Source organism: Phocoena phocoena, chromosome 4 (genome assembly GCF_963924675.1).
Source record: "Phocoena phocoena chromosome 4, mPhoPho1.1, whole genome shotgun sequence".
NCBI classification, from domain to species: Eukaryota; Metazoa; Chordata; class Mammalia; order Artiodactyla; family Phocoenidae; genus Phocoena; species Phocoena phocoena.
In genome coordinates, this window is record NC_089222.1 from 49809204 (window position 1) to 49827047 (window position 17844).

The following is a 17844-nucleotide window of genomic DNA, read 5'->3' on the forward strand; positions in this document are numbered from 1 at the left end:
TGGGATTAATGTAGATTCTAGGGCCAAAAAACAGCAAAGAAAGGGAAAGGGAATGAGATCCAAACAGCCTTTGAGTCATTTATAGACCTATGACTGCAATTTCTAGCCACATAATCCTTTCCAGCTGAAAATGCCCAAAGACTTAGAAAAGAAAGATACAGAATGATCGCTTACATTAAAACAAACAAATAAAATTAACCATAGGCCTATCTATTTACATTTATGTATAGAAATGTACAGTAGTAAGATAGGAAAGCTTCACATAAAACTGTGTCAGGGCAAAAGGGACTACTGAAATGGGATGTCACTTTTACTCTATATTGTCTGTACTGTCAGTATCTTAGACAACAAGAGTATATTCATGTTTTATTTAGACAAAATGAAGCTCTTCAACCTACTTTCTCAAAGATAACCACTGATTAAATTTGTTGTGTATTAGATTTTCTTCCTACATAACCAGACAGACATATAGATATAAATTTTAAAAAGTAAGTTAAATGATAGGAATTCTGTTTCCAGGAAAGTGGAATAGACATGCTTCTCCCTACTCCTCCCCCTAAGTATAACTAAAAATCCCAAATGTTACATACAAAATAAATGTAAGAGGATCCTAAAAGGTGGAGAAAAGCAGACTCCAGGACCCAGTGAGTGATGTGCTTGCAAGCTCCCTGGGTTTCCTTTTTAAATCTCATATAACCCAAACATAAAGGTGAACAAGTCAGTAACCCAGAAACAGCAGTGGGTACAGACCAAAAAAAAAAAGCTCCAATGGGCTGCTCTTTCTAGCCAAGGATCAGAAAAGGGACAGCCTAGCAACACAGAAAACTTTTAGGCAATAATTGCTCTACTCCAGCCAAACGCCACAGAAAACACTATGGCCCCATCCACATCCACATTAGCAAAGACCTAGGCTTCTACCCTCGCCAGGCTGTAATGAGGCACCCGGATCCCACAAATCCTTCCAACAGGTTAGTGCCAGAGAAGGCCAGGTAGAGAGCCAAGACTTTCATACCAGCCAAGCAGTAAAAGATCACGAACAACAAACCACCCCATCCCTGTAGTATCAGTGGAGACCACGTGGGGAGCAGTAACGCAGCATTCCTATCCCTCCTAGCCAGAGATATCTCAGTAGAGGCCTAGTGAGCCAGAATTCATGCTCACTTAGCAATTACAAGGAGCATCCCTCAGGTATCAATGGAAACCAAATGGGGAACCTGGACTTCTACCCCCAAATGGCAGTAAGGATGTGGCAAACGCTCTTTCAGAAGCCAGCCAAAACAGAAAATTTAAATAAGATTCACAATCTCGTAACATAATACTCAATATGTCCAGGTTTCAATCAAAAATCACTCATTGTACCAAGAACCAGAAAGACCTCAAGCTGAATGAAAAAGACAATCAATAAACAGATGCCAACACCAAGATGAAAGAAGTATTTTAATTATCTGACAAAGATGTTAAAGCAGTGGTCATAAAAATGCTTTGAACAAGCAATTATGAGCCCACTTGAAACAAATGAAAACATAAACTCTCAGCAAAAGAAACAGAAGATACAAAGAAAAAGCAAATGGCAATTTTAGAACTGAAAAATAGAATAACCTATTAAATAAGTTAAATGAGATGATATATTCTTGCTTTTTTCACCTAATAACTAATGAAAACCTAAGTCTCTTTATATACACACACATAACATTTTTAAGCAGCTATAGTATTCCACTGTATGAATTAACTATCTTTTAACTAATCCTCAATTACTGAACATTGGTATTGTTTATAATTTTCCACCATTACAAACCATGCATATTTGCATAATTATCTATGTCATAATTATCTCTCATATTTAGTCAATGACATCACTAAAAATCAGACTGCTATGTGAAAAGGCACGCATAGTTTAAATTTTCATACACACTGCCAAATAATCCTCCAGAAAAGTTGTACCAATTATTATACATTCCCACCAATAGTGTATGAGTGTACCATACTTGCCAACAACTGTTACTGTCTCAATGTTTTTCCCTGTTTTCTAATTTGACACGTGAAAATAGAACATTATTGCTATTTTTACATACATTTCTTTATTACTAATATGGTTAATATATTTTCATGTGTTTAAAAGCCAAAAGTAGTCTTTCTTTTGAAAATTACCAATGCAGGTCTTTTATGTATTCTCATTGTTTATCTTACTAATATAACAGAGCCCTTGGTATTTTACAAATATAAGCTGGGTGACATATATGGTGCAAATACATTTTCAACCATTTTGCTGGTTTTTAACTTTGCTGATTTTTTTTTTGCATAAGAGTTTTTAACTGGCTTAGATTTCATTTTAGCAAATCAAATTTAAAGGCTAAATCTTAGTCCCACTAAATTGAAGTACAAAGACATCAACCTGAAGACTTGGTCCCAACTAGTTTTAGAGACAATCAATCATACACACATACACACATATGCACACACACACACACACACACACACACACACACCAAAAACAAAAAAACCCACCACTCTCACTACTGGTTAGAGTCTAGAATTAGTCTTTCTGTTCTCATGACAGTAAAGAAGAGGATGCTGGCACCACTAAATATCTATACATTCAATTAACAATGGTCTCCTCCACATACACAGCTTCCCCAGGTGTATGACTGGACTTCTTACTTCGTTTTTTTAAAATACAATATTCCATTTCTCCATTGGCATTCCACTCCTACTCTGAACCCCAACCTATCTGGCTGGTGACTTGACAACCTACCTTGTAGCCCTCTTATCTACTGGAGGCTGGACCCTTCCCTCATGTCATTCACTGTTATCGGAAACCTATTTCAAAATAACCAAAACTCTGAAAACCAGCAGACTGCCACCTGACAGCTCATTATTATCACTACCTAGAGATTTCTGCTACCATGCTCTGCCCCTCTTTTGGAGACTGACCTAAATTTACTAAGCTACCTTGAGTATCATAATTTGGACTGCAAGTCCACTCAATTGATCTACTGCTCAGCTGGGACGGAAAACAGAACAAACGCTATGTATTATTCCCGTGTTTTTTCTAGACATCTATTCTCCCTACTTCTTTTCCCCCACCAGCCAGGCACAGGTTCTGGCATTCTTCATCATACAAGGCTACCTGGTTTATGACAAGCAGCACTGGCAATTTCATAAAAAATAAGCACAATCACTGAAACTGTGATTGTAAAAGTCACAAACATAAAATCATAATGAAACAAAAATGGTTTAAAAGGATACCTTTTAATGATGTGAAGGGAAAAAAATTCAGACCACATATCTCTATACATATATACCCTAATGCCATTCCAGTACTTCACAGAATAAAGAATTTATAATTTTTTTAGCCAGTTTACCAGTCCTTTCCATAACTACCAATGTATTAGTCAACGATATCATCTGACATCAATATCCGTAACTATAGCATTAATGCTTAGGGCTAAATTACATTACTTAAATTTTTCATTTTCTTCAGTCTAACATTTTCAAGTCGTTAAGTAATTTCTTTCTTAACTAATTTTATTCACATTCCAGGATACTTCCATGCTAAAATGTAATTTTTTAATTAAAAATATCAGCTCAATAGCCCAAAAATAACTGTATGCTCATCATACACGTACTTAGTCAAGATCACAACCTTAGCTAAAGAAATACAGCACAAGTTCATCTTCAATTCCTCAGCAATCTATAAACTATACTCCATTGGATTCAATTTTACAAAGCTTCAAAGTATGACCATCCTGAATCAGGAAAAAAACAGCTGAAGAGGATGTTATTAGGTTAACTCAATGGTTCTCAACAAGGGGCAATTTGGCCCCTCAGGAAACATCTGGCAGTGCCTCCAGACATTTTTGGCTGTCACACTGGGGAAAAGAGGAGGGCATAGCCTACTGGTATCTAAGCTAGGCATGCTGCTTAATGTCCTATAACGCACAGGATAGCCCCCTACAAGAATTATCTGGTCCATAATGTCTGTAGTGATGAGGCTGAGAAATACGGGACAACTGATGAAATCTGTATATGAACGGCACTGTACCAATGCTAAATTTCCTGAATCCGATCCACTTCATGTGGCTTCATAAAAGAATGACTTTGTTCCCAGGAAGCACATATCAAAGTTATTTAGGAGTAAAGGAACATGTCTCAACTTACCCACAAATGGTTCAGAAAAAGGTAACTGTATATATGTAGATAGAAAGAATGCATGATAAAGCTATGAGCCAAAATGCTAACAACTGGTGAATCTGAGTAAAGGGTATACAGAAATTTATTTTATTATTCTTGCAATTTGACATTATATCAAAATAAAAAGTTAAACAAGTATTACCACACCTGTAAATTTCTTTTAACTGGGATGCTCTGCACAATTTCCCAGTATATATGTGCAATATAACAAATCACCTTTCTTTTACTCCTTTCCCAAAATAAATAAAACTATCTTGAATGGATACTTGTAAATCTGACCCACATAACTCAAGTAAGCATAAACTGAAAAGTAAAATTTCTAAAACGTGAATTGCACAGAAAGAGCTAGAAACATTTAGATGTCTACCAAGGACATGACATTCTTTAGTATATCACAGTAAAAGTATGACTTAATTCCCTGAATTATATGTTTCATGCTTTCAATGCACACTGAAAACTGCAATCATTCAGAATCACAGAAGATGTGAACACAGTCAGTGGGAAAACATACATAAGAAATAATACAAAAACATTTTTAAGACTCAGATTTTCAGAAGTTTGACATTAGTTCCAAATTCCTGAAATGTATCATTCTTGTTTCTAGACACTTGTTATTTCAATAATATTCAACAGATAAACAATAACAGTTTTGTAAATATTAACAGTTCACTTCTGGAAAGCAATAATTTAAAATTTTAAAACCAGGAAAAAAGTTCGGGCACTTACAGATGTCTGGGACATACTTGACTGCTGTGTGACACTTCCTGTGGGGGATGTAGGTGGTCTTCCACTGGACAAACTTGCCTAAAATAATAAAATCTTTATAATATGTCTATAAAGGCCTGAAGTTAAAAACTTTCTGGTACCAGGATACCATAAAACCACAATAAAAGTCAAAACATCTATTTTACAGTTATTTTACAGTCAACATGGATTAAGCTTTAGCCAAACAGATTAAGAAAAAAAGAAAACACTGAACAGTAAAAACAGAAGACCCAAAGGCTAATCTTGTTTTAATAGCCACAGTCATTGTCAGTTTTACTCTACAGGTCTCAGTCTTCTTTGAAGTGAAATCACTACTCTAATGTTATGAAAACGAAATTGGAGCTATATCAAGTACCAGTGGGTTTCGGTTTCCTTACTCGTATCATGTACACGACGTTATTTAAAATTACACTACCGAGAAGAAGTAACAGCTGGGGATGTGTTTATAACAGAAATAAACCTTTTTTCAGGTTCAGTCAACTGAGATTCTCCTTTGGTGAGGACATTTAAGATTAAATCTCACATACAGTTTAATTTAAATAAACAGTGCAATAATACTGAAGATCTTTTTAAAAACGTAAGCATTTAATCATAAAATCATCCTGTTAGCAGTAGGAATCATATGAGTGGATTTTAGAAAAGTGTACATACATATTTTTATACAGAACATTCCTGGAGGGATACATATTAAACTTTTAGTGGCCACCTCTGAAGAGTGGAAAATAGCAGGGGATATGGAAAAGGAATACCTCTATACTTTACCTCTTATGGTCAATTTTATACTGTTTGTTTTTTTTTTAATGAGTGTAAATTACTTATGTAATTTAAAAAACCTTTTTTGTTAAAATGTAGATAAGATTCATGTAACCCTAACTATTCACTGTTGTACCTAAAATTTTACACACAAAACCATAACATTAGTATAGCATTTCTGCAATGTAGATAAAAAAGCAGAGGGACAAAAGTTAGCAATAGAGTAACACATAAAACACATTCATTTGTTTTTAAACTAACCTCAATCTGGCAGCCTATTATATTTCCTTAAGAAAAAATAATCACAGGACACCTGAAAACTCTAAAATAATACCAACATATTTATTTTCAGGAATTATCTGCAGGTCATGTCAACTTTGGCCTCATAAGTTCTTAATTCAGTTCTGTCTCACCTGAACAGCAGCAAGGCTCTGAAGCTGGGAGCTGCTTAAGTGCTGCTGCTGGAGAGCTGCTGTGTGCAGCATTAAGTGCTGTTGCTGAGCGGCATACATTTGCTGTAGATACTGAGCAGCTGAGCTGGGAGGGCGGTGCAATGCCTGTTGAATTACCTGTGATAAGTCAATTGAACCAATGTCAAACCATAATCTTAACCATAAAATAAAGTACTAAAAAAGCAGCAGTTTAAAATTTCACTACTTTAAGAGAATGGACTTGAGGACATGGGGAGGGCGAAGGGTAAGCTGGGACCAAGTGAGAGAATAACACTGACATATATACACTACCAAATGTAAAACAGATAGCTAGTGGGAAGCAGCCGCATAGCACAGGGAGATCACCTCGATGCTTTGTGACCACCTAGAGGGGTGGGATAGGGAGGGTGGGAGGGAGACGCAAGAGGGAGCGGATGTGGGAATATATGTATACATATAGCCGATTCACTTTGTTACACAGCAGAAACTAACACAACATTGTGAAGCAATTACACTCCAATAAAGATGTTAAAAAGGTCTTCCCTGGTGGCGCAGTGGTTGAGAATCTGCCTGCCAATGCAGGGGACACGGATTCGAGCCCTGGTCTGGGAAGATCCCACATGCCGTGGAGCAACTAGGCCCGTGAGCCGCAACTACTGAGCCTGCGCATCTGGAGCCTGTGCCCCACAACAAGAGAGGCCACGACAGTGAAAGGCCCTTGCACCGCGATGAAGAGTGGCCCCCGCTTGCCGCAACTAGGGAAAGCCCTCGCACAGAAACGAAGACCCAACACAGCCAAATATAAAAATAAGTAAAAAAAAAAAAAAAAAAAAAAAGTATAGTATTGTCTAGAGTCTGTGCATGTACTTTAAAAAAAAGTTAAAAAATAAACTAAAATAAAATTTCACTACTTTAATGTTCAATGTCATCAAACTTATTAACATAGTTCTCTCCTAGTTACATATCACTAGGATTCACTAATCTGTACAAATTAAAGTTACCCAGTAGAGGCAATTCACAAAAGGAAAAAGTGCTAAGTAAGCATGTAAAAAGATCTTCAATCTCACTAGTAGTCAAAACTTACAAATTAAGACACTATTTCCCAACTTTCCAATGGATAAAGATTTAAAAGAATACTACTACTACTGGAGAAACAGATACTCTCATACACTGTTAGTAAGAATGTAAACTGGTATAACCATTTTGGATAAAACTTGATAGGATTTGCAGCTTGTGTAGCGAGGATATGTATACCCTGCAAGCATTACGAATATCAATGTAGATCAGTGCCATCCAATACAGCAGCCACGAATCTACTGAGTACTTGCAAGGTGGCTAGTGCAACTAAGGAACTAAGTTTTTAATTTTACTGAATTTTAATTATAATTTAAATAATTAAATTATTTAATTATTTAAATAATTTTAATAATTATAATAATGCCGCTAGTAGCTACTATATTGAACAGAGCAGATATATCTATTAACAAAAAAATTCCCAAATATATCATTAGGTGAAAAAGCAGGTTATAAATAGTGTATAGAGTAAGATACAATTTATATTAAAATATTTTAAAGAATATTCAGGAAAACATTAAAAGACTACTGACGGGTAGCTAGGTTAGAAGTGATTTTTACCTTCTCATTTGTATTTTTCTTTAAATGTCTGAAAATACTTAGCTTCATTATATTAATAACCACTTAAAATTATAAAGCTATTTTTTTAGAAAATTACTAAATAATCACTTTTTAAAATGTTTTTAAATGTCAGATTCAACTGTTTCAAAACAGAATAAAACTGTTCTTCCTAAAAAAAAATTCCTGGTAAAGTGTTAATGACTGTGACTATTGAAAACTATGAACCTGAACTTCATAAATCGATAAGTATAGAAAAGCAAGTATTCTAATAAGAGGAAAATCCTTTATCTGTCCAAATGGTAAGTCAGACTTACCAGTACTCTGCAAACACATCCTAAAGTCACATCATGCCCATGATGACTCTGAAACAGCACCCTAAATCTCAGCATCAAACCAGAGTTTTCAAAGAGCTAAGGGAGTAATAGAGCCATAATCCTACAGCTTGAGCTTCTGAGTCAGGACACCTTTACCACAAACCTATGAATCTCTTTATCCAAATTCCAAGAAAGCATATTTCCTTGTGTTTTTTACCTTTGTGTGTTCATATCTCAATTCCCCAACAAAAGACTGCTATACCGGGCTTCCCTGGTGGCGCAGTGGTTAAGAGTCTGCCTGCCAACGCACGGGACGTGGGTTCATGCTCCGGTCCGGGAGGATCCCTCATGCCGCGGAGCAGCTGGGCCCGTGAGCCATGGCCGCTGAGCCTGCGCGTCCGGAGCCTGTGCTCCGCAACGGGAGAGGCCACAACAGTGAGAGGCCCGCGTACCGCAAAAAAAAAAAAAAAAGACTGCTATACCTACTGCAGACTCCTGTCACAAAACCAATGTAGGCTTTTGACACCTAGTTGCAGGGGACTATAGATCTGCATTGTGATTTAGAATCACAACAATATGTCTTTTTCATCAGGTAAATCTATACATGTTCTTCTAATTCCATAACAAAATTCTAAAATCAAACTGAAATAAAAAATGAATAACCTATTTGGCACATATTTCTGTCAGAGTATAGTAATTTTTTTCTATTGTCAGCACAGTCTTTCATTACGATTCAACACTATACTCATGGGAGAGAGACTCTTTAAATGCAAGTTAAAGATACAGCATATTGTTCTTATTTTGTTCCTATGAAGGAGCAAAGAAGGGGAAGAGGATTCTCAGGACTGAAAAAGAAAGCTGAAAGGTATTAAAGAACTACTTAGGTAGTTCAGTAAATATTGATTTGATTACATTTAAAGGGAAGCAATTCTATGATCTCATAAGAATTAGAGTTAGTGCTATTTGTGAGATATATCTGTATCTACACATCTTCAATAACTTTTTTTTATTAACACATCCAGCTTAGGTAAAGCTAGAGAACAAAATGGCATTTAAAATGTCACATCATCTGTATGCTCAAGCTCTAGATACTCTTCCCTATATCCCTTGCCTCAGAGAAAGGTGAAAAACATTAAAAACACACTCTCCATTCCAGTTTGAATTCTTACTGAACTGACTAGGTCTCCAACAATTCTGATTCTACTCCACAGCAGCTTCAGAATCCTAAGCCACAGAACAGCTAAATAGCCAGTATACTGGGATCTCCACTCTAGAAAAATGTATCAGGGAGATGACTACATCACAAACAAGTAAGTTAGCCATGGCATGCAGGATCTTCACTGCAGCATGCGGACCCCTTAGTCGCGGCGTGCATGTGGGATCTAGTTCCCCGACCAGGGGTCGAACCTGGGCCCCCTGCATTGGGAGCTCGGAGTCTTACCCACTGGACACCAGCAAAGTCCCAAGGGCACAACTCTAAAGCTACAGTATCAACTAGTTATGTGAGTTTAGGAAAGTTATTTAGCCAATTTACAACATCAGTTTTCCCATTTGTTAAATGGAGAAAATCCATATAAAGAACTTATCAAATGCTTGGCACATAGCAAGTATTCAATATATATTAGCTATTACTGTTTACTGAGTATATATAATGTGCCCCACACAATTCTAGATGCTTCCTTTAATCCTCATAACTAACTAAGCAGGTGGTCTCATCCTCATTTTTCAGTTTCCTGAGGCTCAAGGAGATTATGCCTCTCACCCAAGGCTACATACCACTAATGATAAAGAAAATGGAATTCAAAGAGCACATCAGATTGCAATGCCCATGCCCTTTTCATGCTATACCATATTGCCTCAACCTCCATTATTATACAGGTTAACGACGTAAACTTTATTTTCCCAACTAAGTGAAGAGCCTAAGACTTTTCCTAATTAAATATTCCCTTCCTCCTCTGCCCCTCAGAGCTCTTGAATGGATCCTCCTGTTTAGGGTTCTTAGGCCACTTGGGTTTAAAATGAACCTCTTAACGTATCTACAGAGCTGAACAGATCTAAATAGATCCTAAGTCCATATTTTGGGTTCAACTGTAAAACAATCAGAAAAACCTAGAGCCATTCTTCATGTTGGGGCTCTTGGTTGAGTTTGTCAATGTTGTAGCAGTACCTAGAGACCTTCCAGTTATAATTTTCCCAACATATTGTTTTATAAGCTACACGCTGACAAATGTAGGCCCTCTCAATAGAATGATTATTCAATAACTCTGTTGGTTGTTCCAAACATGAGCAATTCTAACTGTACTCATTTAGAGGGCATCATGTAACCCATTTGAGGACATGAAACAACAGATTCATCTGGCTTAAGCAAAAAGTAATGACATCCTCAGTCTTAGCCTACGCATCATGGTAACTGAAATACCTGTACAGCATGTCGGTCTGAGCCACTATAGACAGAGATCTGTGGTTGCTGCATTCGAGAGGAGGAAGTGGTGATGGTGGTCGTGGTAGTGCTACTGGTTGTTGTCGATACCGAAGATGTTCCAGGGTTTGGTTCACTATCCATAGCTGTACTGTGGTCCTTAAACCTAGCAGATAACACAAAGGATTTATATTGGCAAAAGCATTATCTTACAGTGTTTAAAGAATAATTATTCCAAGAAATCATCAGCAACAGTCTAAATTTCTAAGGCGGCCCTCATTAAATACAAAGAGCACACAGTCACCATAAATACGTGCCCGGGAAAAATACTTCACAAATATATAGCATATTTAATGGTTCATACCTACTAAATTTGAATTCAAATGACTCAGGATATGTAATTCAGATAAAGCCTGGCCTAAAGTTACCTTTTTATTTTTGAAGGAAGATGAGTGTTTTGAAACCAAAACAGGTGATGACGGAATACTTAACTACCTAGGAAAATTAAAACTGAAGCAATGTCAGAGTATTAAAATATTTCTTTATATTCTTGTGACCATACTAATTACATATTAAAGTCATTCTTATCTAGACATTAAAATAGGATGCCTATGGACTTGTGTTAGCTTAGTTTAGTAGTTTAGCTTAGTTTAGTCAATTAGCTTAGTTTTTGGTTACTATACTTTATTTAAAAATAAGCTCTCTTAGAAAATAATTTTTAAAATAATTTATTAACTCACACTGCTTTCCCTCTAATTATTCTACAACATTACCCTCACTACATGTAATAACTGAGTAATACTCATAAGCACCTTACTCTGACTGGGTAAATAAGAGAAGCAGCTGAAAACAATTTCCCCACTTCCTTACAAAAATCTCTTTTTCACAAATAATAGCTCCAAATTTTGAAAACAGCATAATTATGTCACTTTCCTCATGTACGGACAGTAAAGTGCAGTTTTGTACCACACTGATTCTTTTCCCTACAATATTACAAACTCATTTCACTGCTGTGGTACAAAATTCCACTAAATACAGAACCTGTATTTTAACAAATTCAAACAACATATTAAGTCAATTCTGAGGGGCTTAATATTGTTAGAAACGAGAACTACAGTATTTTTTTGAAGGGTCAGAAATGCACCACAATGGTGAAAAGCACACTTGAGAATACACTGGCTTTATCTGCTTTTCTTACCAGTCTTTTCTTCTGAGAGACAAAACCTGACCCACCTCATAGAAGCAGCATTGACAAGAATGTAACAAGAACACTTTCTACTTCATGAAAAGACAAAGGAATTTGGCACTAACTGTGTATGCACGCACTATTCCCATACGGTGCCCTTTTATGTACAAATTTTCTTTGTTCTTTATATCATGTATGTAAATAGTATTTATGTGCTCTTTCAGGAATCAAGTGGTTAAAAAAATCCCGATTTAATAAGAGGAAAAGTGAAAGGAAAAAAGTGGGGGGGGGGGGAGCTGACTCTTACTAATTATTTTGATTAGTAAATGACACATCTTTATGCTTCGCTGGGGGTTTTTTTGGGGGGCGGGGAGGGCGGTTTGTAGTTTTGCAAACTGCCTTCCAATCATCAAATCACAGCATCATATGGTAACTGTTCAACAGCATACAGACATAGCGGTAGATAAACTTTTTACCAAATTACTACCTGTCATAGCACTTCTGAACCACGTACCAAAGATATGCAAAAAGCCAGCTTAAATTCTGGTCCTTTTACAGTGCTATTCTGCTCAGCCATGTGCCCAACCTCAAACCCTACGGTAAGCAGTTCAGTAACTAACTAAATACGGTCACAGAGAATCCAAATGCGAGACACAGGTCTAAACATCGGTGGGTAGAACTGGCCAAACCAGTGCACTGCATTTGGAAACCTGGCACAAAAGAACAATTTTGGTAACTCCGCCGTCTACGCACAGTTTTGCCTGCAAAATACAAACGGCAGTTCTGCTGCACCAGCGGCCTACCCAGGAAACACTAAGTTTGAGTCGCTAACTAAGCATACCATCACACCGCCACACAGGAATGTGGCCCTCTAGGGCGGCATCAACACTGCTGCCAGAGACCCGAAGGAAAGGAAGATCTTTCCTTGCAGGGTGTTTTCAGCCTCGTCAGACTCGCAACAGACCCCGCCGCTGCAAGGCCGGCGCTGCGACACCTCCTCCAAGCCTCCCGGGGGAGGGCGGTGAGCAGCCCCACGTCTCGCGTTCTCCCACTGAGAAGCAGTGGGGTGGCGCTGGGCGGGGTGGCGGGGTGGCGGGGTGGGGGGGGGGGAAGGAGGCGAGCGCGAAGGAGGCCTGGCAGTGCCCGCCCAGCCCTACCCAGCCTCCGCGGGCCCCCGGCTCGGCAGCCGTCACAAGGCTGCCCGCGGGGCCCACTTGCAGGGATGACAGCGCCTGAGGGGTCCAGTCGGGCTCATCTTCCGGAAGATTCCTACGGTCGGGGTCCGAGGGACAACCCTGCGCACAGGGCCCCGCAAATCCGGGGACAGACGGCGGAAGGGGCGCTCCCGCCTGGAGGTAACTGGACCCTTACAGTTCTCCTCCGTCTCCCCACAAGGGCCAAGCGGGGTCCTCCACGATAAGAAAGCTCTCACGTCCCCCTTTCCCCGCACTGCCCGCGAAAGAGCCCTGAGCTCAAGGGGACGTGTCGCTGCCCCCCACTCGCCCCCCGGTTACGACATTAGTCACCAACAAGTAACTCACTCCGCTTCCGCCATCTTCTCTCCTCCATCACTACCATGGGCTGCGCATGCGCCCCCCGGCGGCCACGGCGGCGGCGAGGGAGGGGGCGGGGTCGGCTAGCCTCGGGCCCCCGAGGTCACGTGGGGTCCTCGTCTTCCAATCCCCCCTCCCAGTACAAGCCTTGCTTGCTGTGGAAAGTGACCAGGTTTCCAGTTTAGATACCAGTGTCTCACCTTCCCCAGTGCTCGCTTTCTTTTGCCTAGGGTCTTTTTCCTCTTGGGGAGGGTGTCTGTAACTAAGATATGAAAAGTTCTGATTAGACTGTTAAAATTTTTAAGAACATCTAAAATATATCAAAGCCTATGTGAACTGCAAAGAGTGAGATGGAAGAGAATACCACGAGGATTGGATGATGAGGTGTCAGAGTGAAAGGAAATGCCATGGTAGCTGCAGGGATTGTTACCTGGGGCGCATGGCAGTTTGGGGATGGAACCGGCAATTCCTCTCTTGGGCTCAAAGACAGTGTTCTAGATCCCCATAAGGTGGACGGTTAAGGAATCGTCATGATTACCCTATGAATATCATTCATGTGTTTGACGTGAATTTACAGAGTGGTCAGTGGAGATTGCAAACTTGCATACCGCAGGGAACAAGCAGGAATGGCCACCAGTTTGCTAATGTAATTTACTATATTCTACGCATATGGCAACTAATCTGAAGCAGGATGAGACAAACATGCAAATTTGAGTGAAACAAGTCCCTATCTTCCAACAAATCTTAATCTGGAGAGTGAAGTGGGTTTTACAGAGATAGCCACACATTCTAAGTGATCTGACACATCCATCAAGCGCTTTGGCAACCTTAAGTTCAAGGAATAATAAATCTTTACTGTCCTTCACCAAAAACAGCATACTGATCACAAACAGTGCCTTCTTTTTCCACGTTTTAAGATGGTGGAGTCTCATTTCAAGAACTGAGAAATGAATTAGTGATATAAATTCATCGCAAAGTGTAATATGGTCTAATGAAAAGTATACTTAATCTTATAAATCCTGTGATCAGGATGTCCCTAGGGAAGGTAAGAGACCACTGCCTATGTAAGGTAAATTGTCCTTTACCACTTCCGCCTGTATGTTAACATTGTTTCTTTACCTTATTTTCTTATCTAAAGCAGTGACCTTCCTCCTACTCCTAGGAGAACTCACTGAGAAAGTCCCCTTTGAAAAGTCCTTGTAGATGCTTAAAAATAAGATATTACTACTTTTTCTTTCTTTTCTGAGCTGCTCATATGATGCCATTGTCATTTAACTCTCAAGAATCAACTGTTGGGACTTCCTTGGTGGTCCAGTGGTTAAGAGTCTACTCTTCCAATGCAAGGCGTGTGGGTTTGATCCCCGGTTGGGGAACTAAGATCCTGCATGCTGCGTGGCCAAAAAAAAAAAAAAAATCAACTGTCTATTGGTATTGCTGACATTTTTGCTTAGTAAAACAAAACTGAAGAAAGCAGTCTTAGACCGAAAAATGCGTAATCCAAAGGAATGTTTGGAATAAATGGGCCAAAATTATGCCTTTTCATCCCTCTTTCCTTTGAACATCTAAGGCCTATATCTGTATTGTCATCTCATGCAGATTGGCTTTAAAAGTCAGAACATATATTAGGTAAAATCAGGCCAGTACTTCTTTTTATTTATTTTATTCTATTTTATTTTTTATTTTTTTTGGCAGTGGCTTGCAGGAACTTAGTTCCCGGACCAGGGATGGAACCCAGTGCCGGCAGTGAGAGTGCCAAGTCCTAACCACTGGACCTCCAGAGAATCCCCAGTACTGCTTTTTAGAAACATTTCAAAACCCAATATTTATTATAACAACAACTAGCATTTGTATAGCCTTTTACTAAAAGCAGAGGATTTCCACAAACTCATTTGATCATCACAACAATCCTAGTTATCATTTTCATTTAGCACAGAAATATAATGAGGCTTGGGCTTCCCTGGTGGTGCAGTGGTTGAGAATCCGCCTGCCAATGCAGGGGACGTGGGTTCGAGCCCCGGTCTGGGAAGATCCCACATGCCTCAGAGCAACTAAGCCCATGCACCACAACTACTGAGCCTGTGCTCTAGAGCCCGCAAGCCACAACTACTGAGCCCGCATGCTGCAACTACTGAAGCCCGCGTGCCTAGAGCCCATGTTCCGCAACAAGAAAAGCCACCACAATGAGAAGCCCGTGCACCACAATGAAGAGTAACCCCCGCTCGCTGCAATTAGAGAAAGCCCGTGCACAGCAACAAAGACCCAACACAGCCAAAAATAAATAAATAAATTTATTTTAAAAAAAAGAAATATAATGAGGCTCAAGGTGATTAAATGCCTGTGGTGACTCTGCTAGACTGTACCAGAAATGGGGTTCTAACTTAAGCTTTCCATGGGCAAAATCAAGTTTTCGTTCCTGCATCATTCAGCAAGCCACTGTGTGAAATGTTAGTGGAGACAAAGTATGATAAAGGACTACCCTCAAGAAATTTATCATCACTTATCTGATGAAACAGAGGAAGGTGTTTTACCTCTTTGTGATTTCCTAATGAAGAGATTTATGTGTCATGCTAACAGGCTGAACTTCTTTCTAAAGTTTCCAGGAAACGTTGCTTTGGAGAAGTGCCAGCATCGTATATTTTAGAAAAATCCCTCTAGCAAGGATGGATTGGAGGAAAGTAAAACTGGAGACAGGGAAACTGGTTGGGAAACTGTATTAATCCTTAAAGAAGTGGTAAAAGGCTCCAGGAATGAAAAAGAAGGATAGATTAAAATTTTTGCTCCTTTGTTGCACTAGTCACACTTCAAGCGCTCAATAGCCATATGTGGCTAGTGGCAGCTATATTGTACAGTGTAGATATAGAACATTTCCATTATTACAGAAAGTTCTATTGGACGGTGCTCATCTGAATGCTAGGTCAGGGATTGGCAAACTACTATTTCTGTCTTAGTTTGGGCGGCTATGACAGAGGCCGTGGACTGGGCAGCTTAAGCAAACATTTATTTCTCACAGTTCTGGAGGCTGGGAAGTCCAGGGTCACGGTGCAGGCAGATTCAGTGTCCAGTGAGGGCCCTCCTCCTGGTTTGCAGACAGCCACCTTCTCACTGAATCCTCACATGGTGGAGAGAGAAGACAGTATAGCAGGAATGGGGACCATGGGCATTTGGGCCACTTCTTCATGTAACTCACTTGTGCCCCAAGGCCTGCTCAGCCCTATCATGTATAGTCCACTTCCATTTGATGGTGGAATGCTGCTATGCACACCCAACTTTACGGTCTGGTGGACCAGATGACACTCGGGTCACAATGAGCAGCTTGCATGGTAACTTGGTGACCCATAGTTAAGCATTCAGTGTCTTCTAAGGTCCAGTAGCAGGCCAAGAGCTGTTTCTCAAAAGGAGAGTAGTTATCTGCAGAGGGTGAAAGGGCTTTGTTCCAAAATCCTGAGGACCTGTGCTGTGATTTCCCTGTAGGGCCCTGCCGAAGGCTCCAAACAGCATTCCTATCTGCCGCTACCACTTGGGATGGAGTAACACACCCAAATGAGGAATATGTTGCCTCCAAAATCCAAAGGGGCCCTCTAGGTGTTAGACTTCTTTTTTTGTTTGTTGGAGGGGCCAGATGCAACAATTTATCCTTCACCTTACAAGGGATATTTCAGCATGCCCCACACCTCTGGACCTCCTAGAAATTTCACTGACATGGAAGAAGAAATGTCGCTGAATTTTTCTCAGACTTATTTCCCACCTTCTGACACACAAATGTCTTACCAATAAGTTGAGTAGTTGCTACTTTTTGCACACTACGTCCGATCAGGATAATGTCTTCAATGTAATGGACCAGTGGACCAGTGTGATATGATGTGAAAGAAAAAGGTGATCAAAATTCTTGCAAACTAGTTATGACATAGGGTGGCAGGGTTGATTTAGCCCTGATGTAGGATTGTGAAGGTGTATTGCTGGCCTTTCCAGCTGAAAACAAACTGCTTCTGGTGGTCTTTACTAACAGGTATCAAGAAAAAAGCATTTGTCAGATCAATAGTTGCATACTAGGTACCAGAGGATATATTAATTTGCCCAACCAATAAAAACCACATCTGGTACAGCAGCTGCAACTGAAGTCACCAACTGGTCAAGCTTAGAGTAATCCACTGTCATTCTCCAAAATCTGTCTGCCTTCTGCACAGGCCAACGGGCAAGTTGAGTGGGGATGTGGTGGTGCTATTCTCTGCAATCCCTCCAGGAATACGGTATTGCTTTTGGTTTACTATTTTCCTAGGTAGAGGCAGTTCTACTGGCTTCCACTTGACCTTTACCACCATACTAGTCCTCACTCCACAGGTCAAGGAACCAAGGTGGTGATTCTGCCAGGTGCTCAGTGTATCTATTTTTTTTTAGGGGGGGCTGTATCGGGTCTTAGTTGCGGCATGTGGGATCTTTCGTTGAGGCGTGTGGGTTTCTCTCTAGTTGTGGCGTGTGGGCTTCAGGACGCATGGGTTCTGTGTTTGTGGCACCGTGGGCTTAGTTGCCCCACGGCATGTGGGATCTTAGTTCCCCCACCGGGGATCGAACCTGTGTCCCCTGCATTGGAAGCGGATTC

At 39.9% G+C, this 17844-nt stretch overlaps 1 protein-coding gene across 1 annotated transcript in view; it reads right to left on the reverse strand.

The window, feature by feature from the left end:
* Positions 1–13249, reverse strand: part of PHC3 (polyhomeotic homolog 3) — a 76897-nt gene extending 63648 nt beyond the window's left edge. The window contains exons 1-4 of the mRNA XM_065876313.1: positions 13236–13249; positions 10509–10674; positions 6123–6278; positions 4918–4995 (exon numbers count right to left, since the gene is read on the reverse strand). Coding sequence (XP_065732385.1) covers positions 4918–4995; positions 6123–6278; positions 10509–10674; positions 13236–13249 — 414 coding nt within the window. The remainder of the gene's footprint in view (positions 1–4917; positions 4996–6122; positions 6279–10508; positions 10675–13235) is intronic.
* Between the last annotated feature and the right edge of the window lie 4595 nt (positions 13250–17844).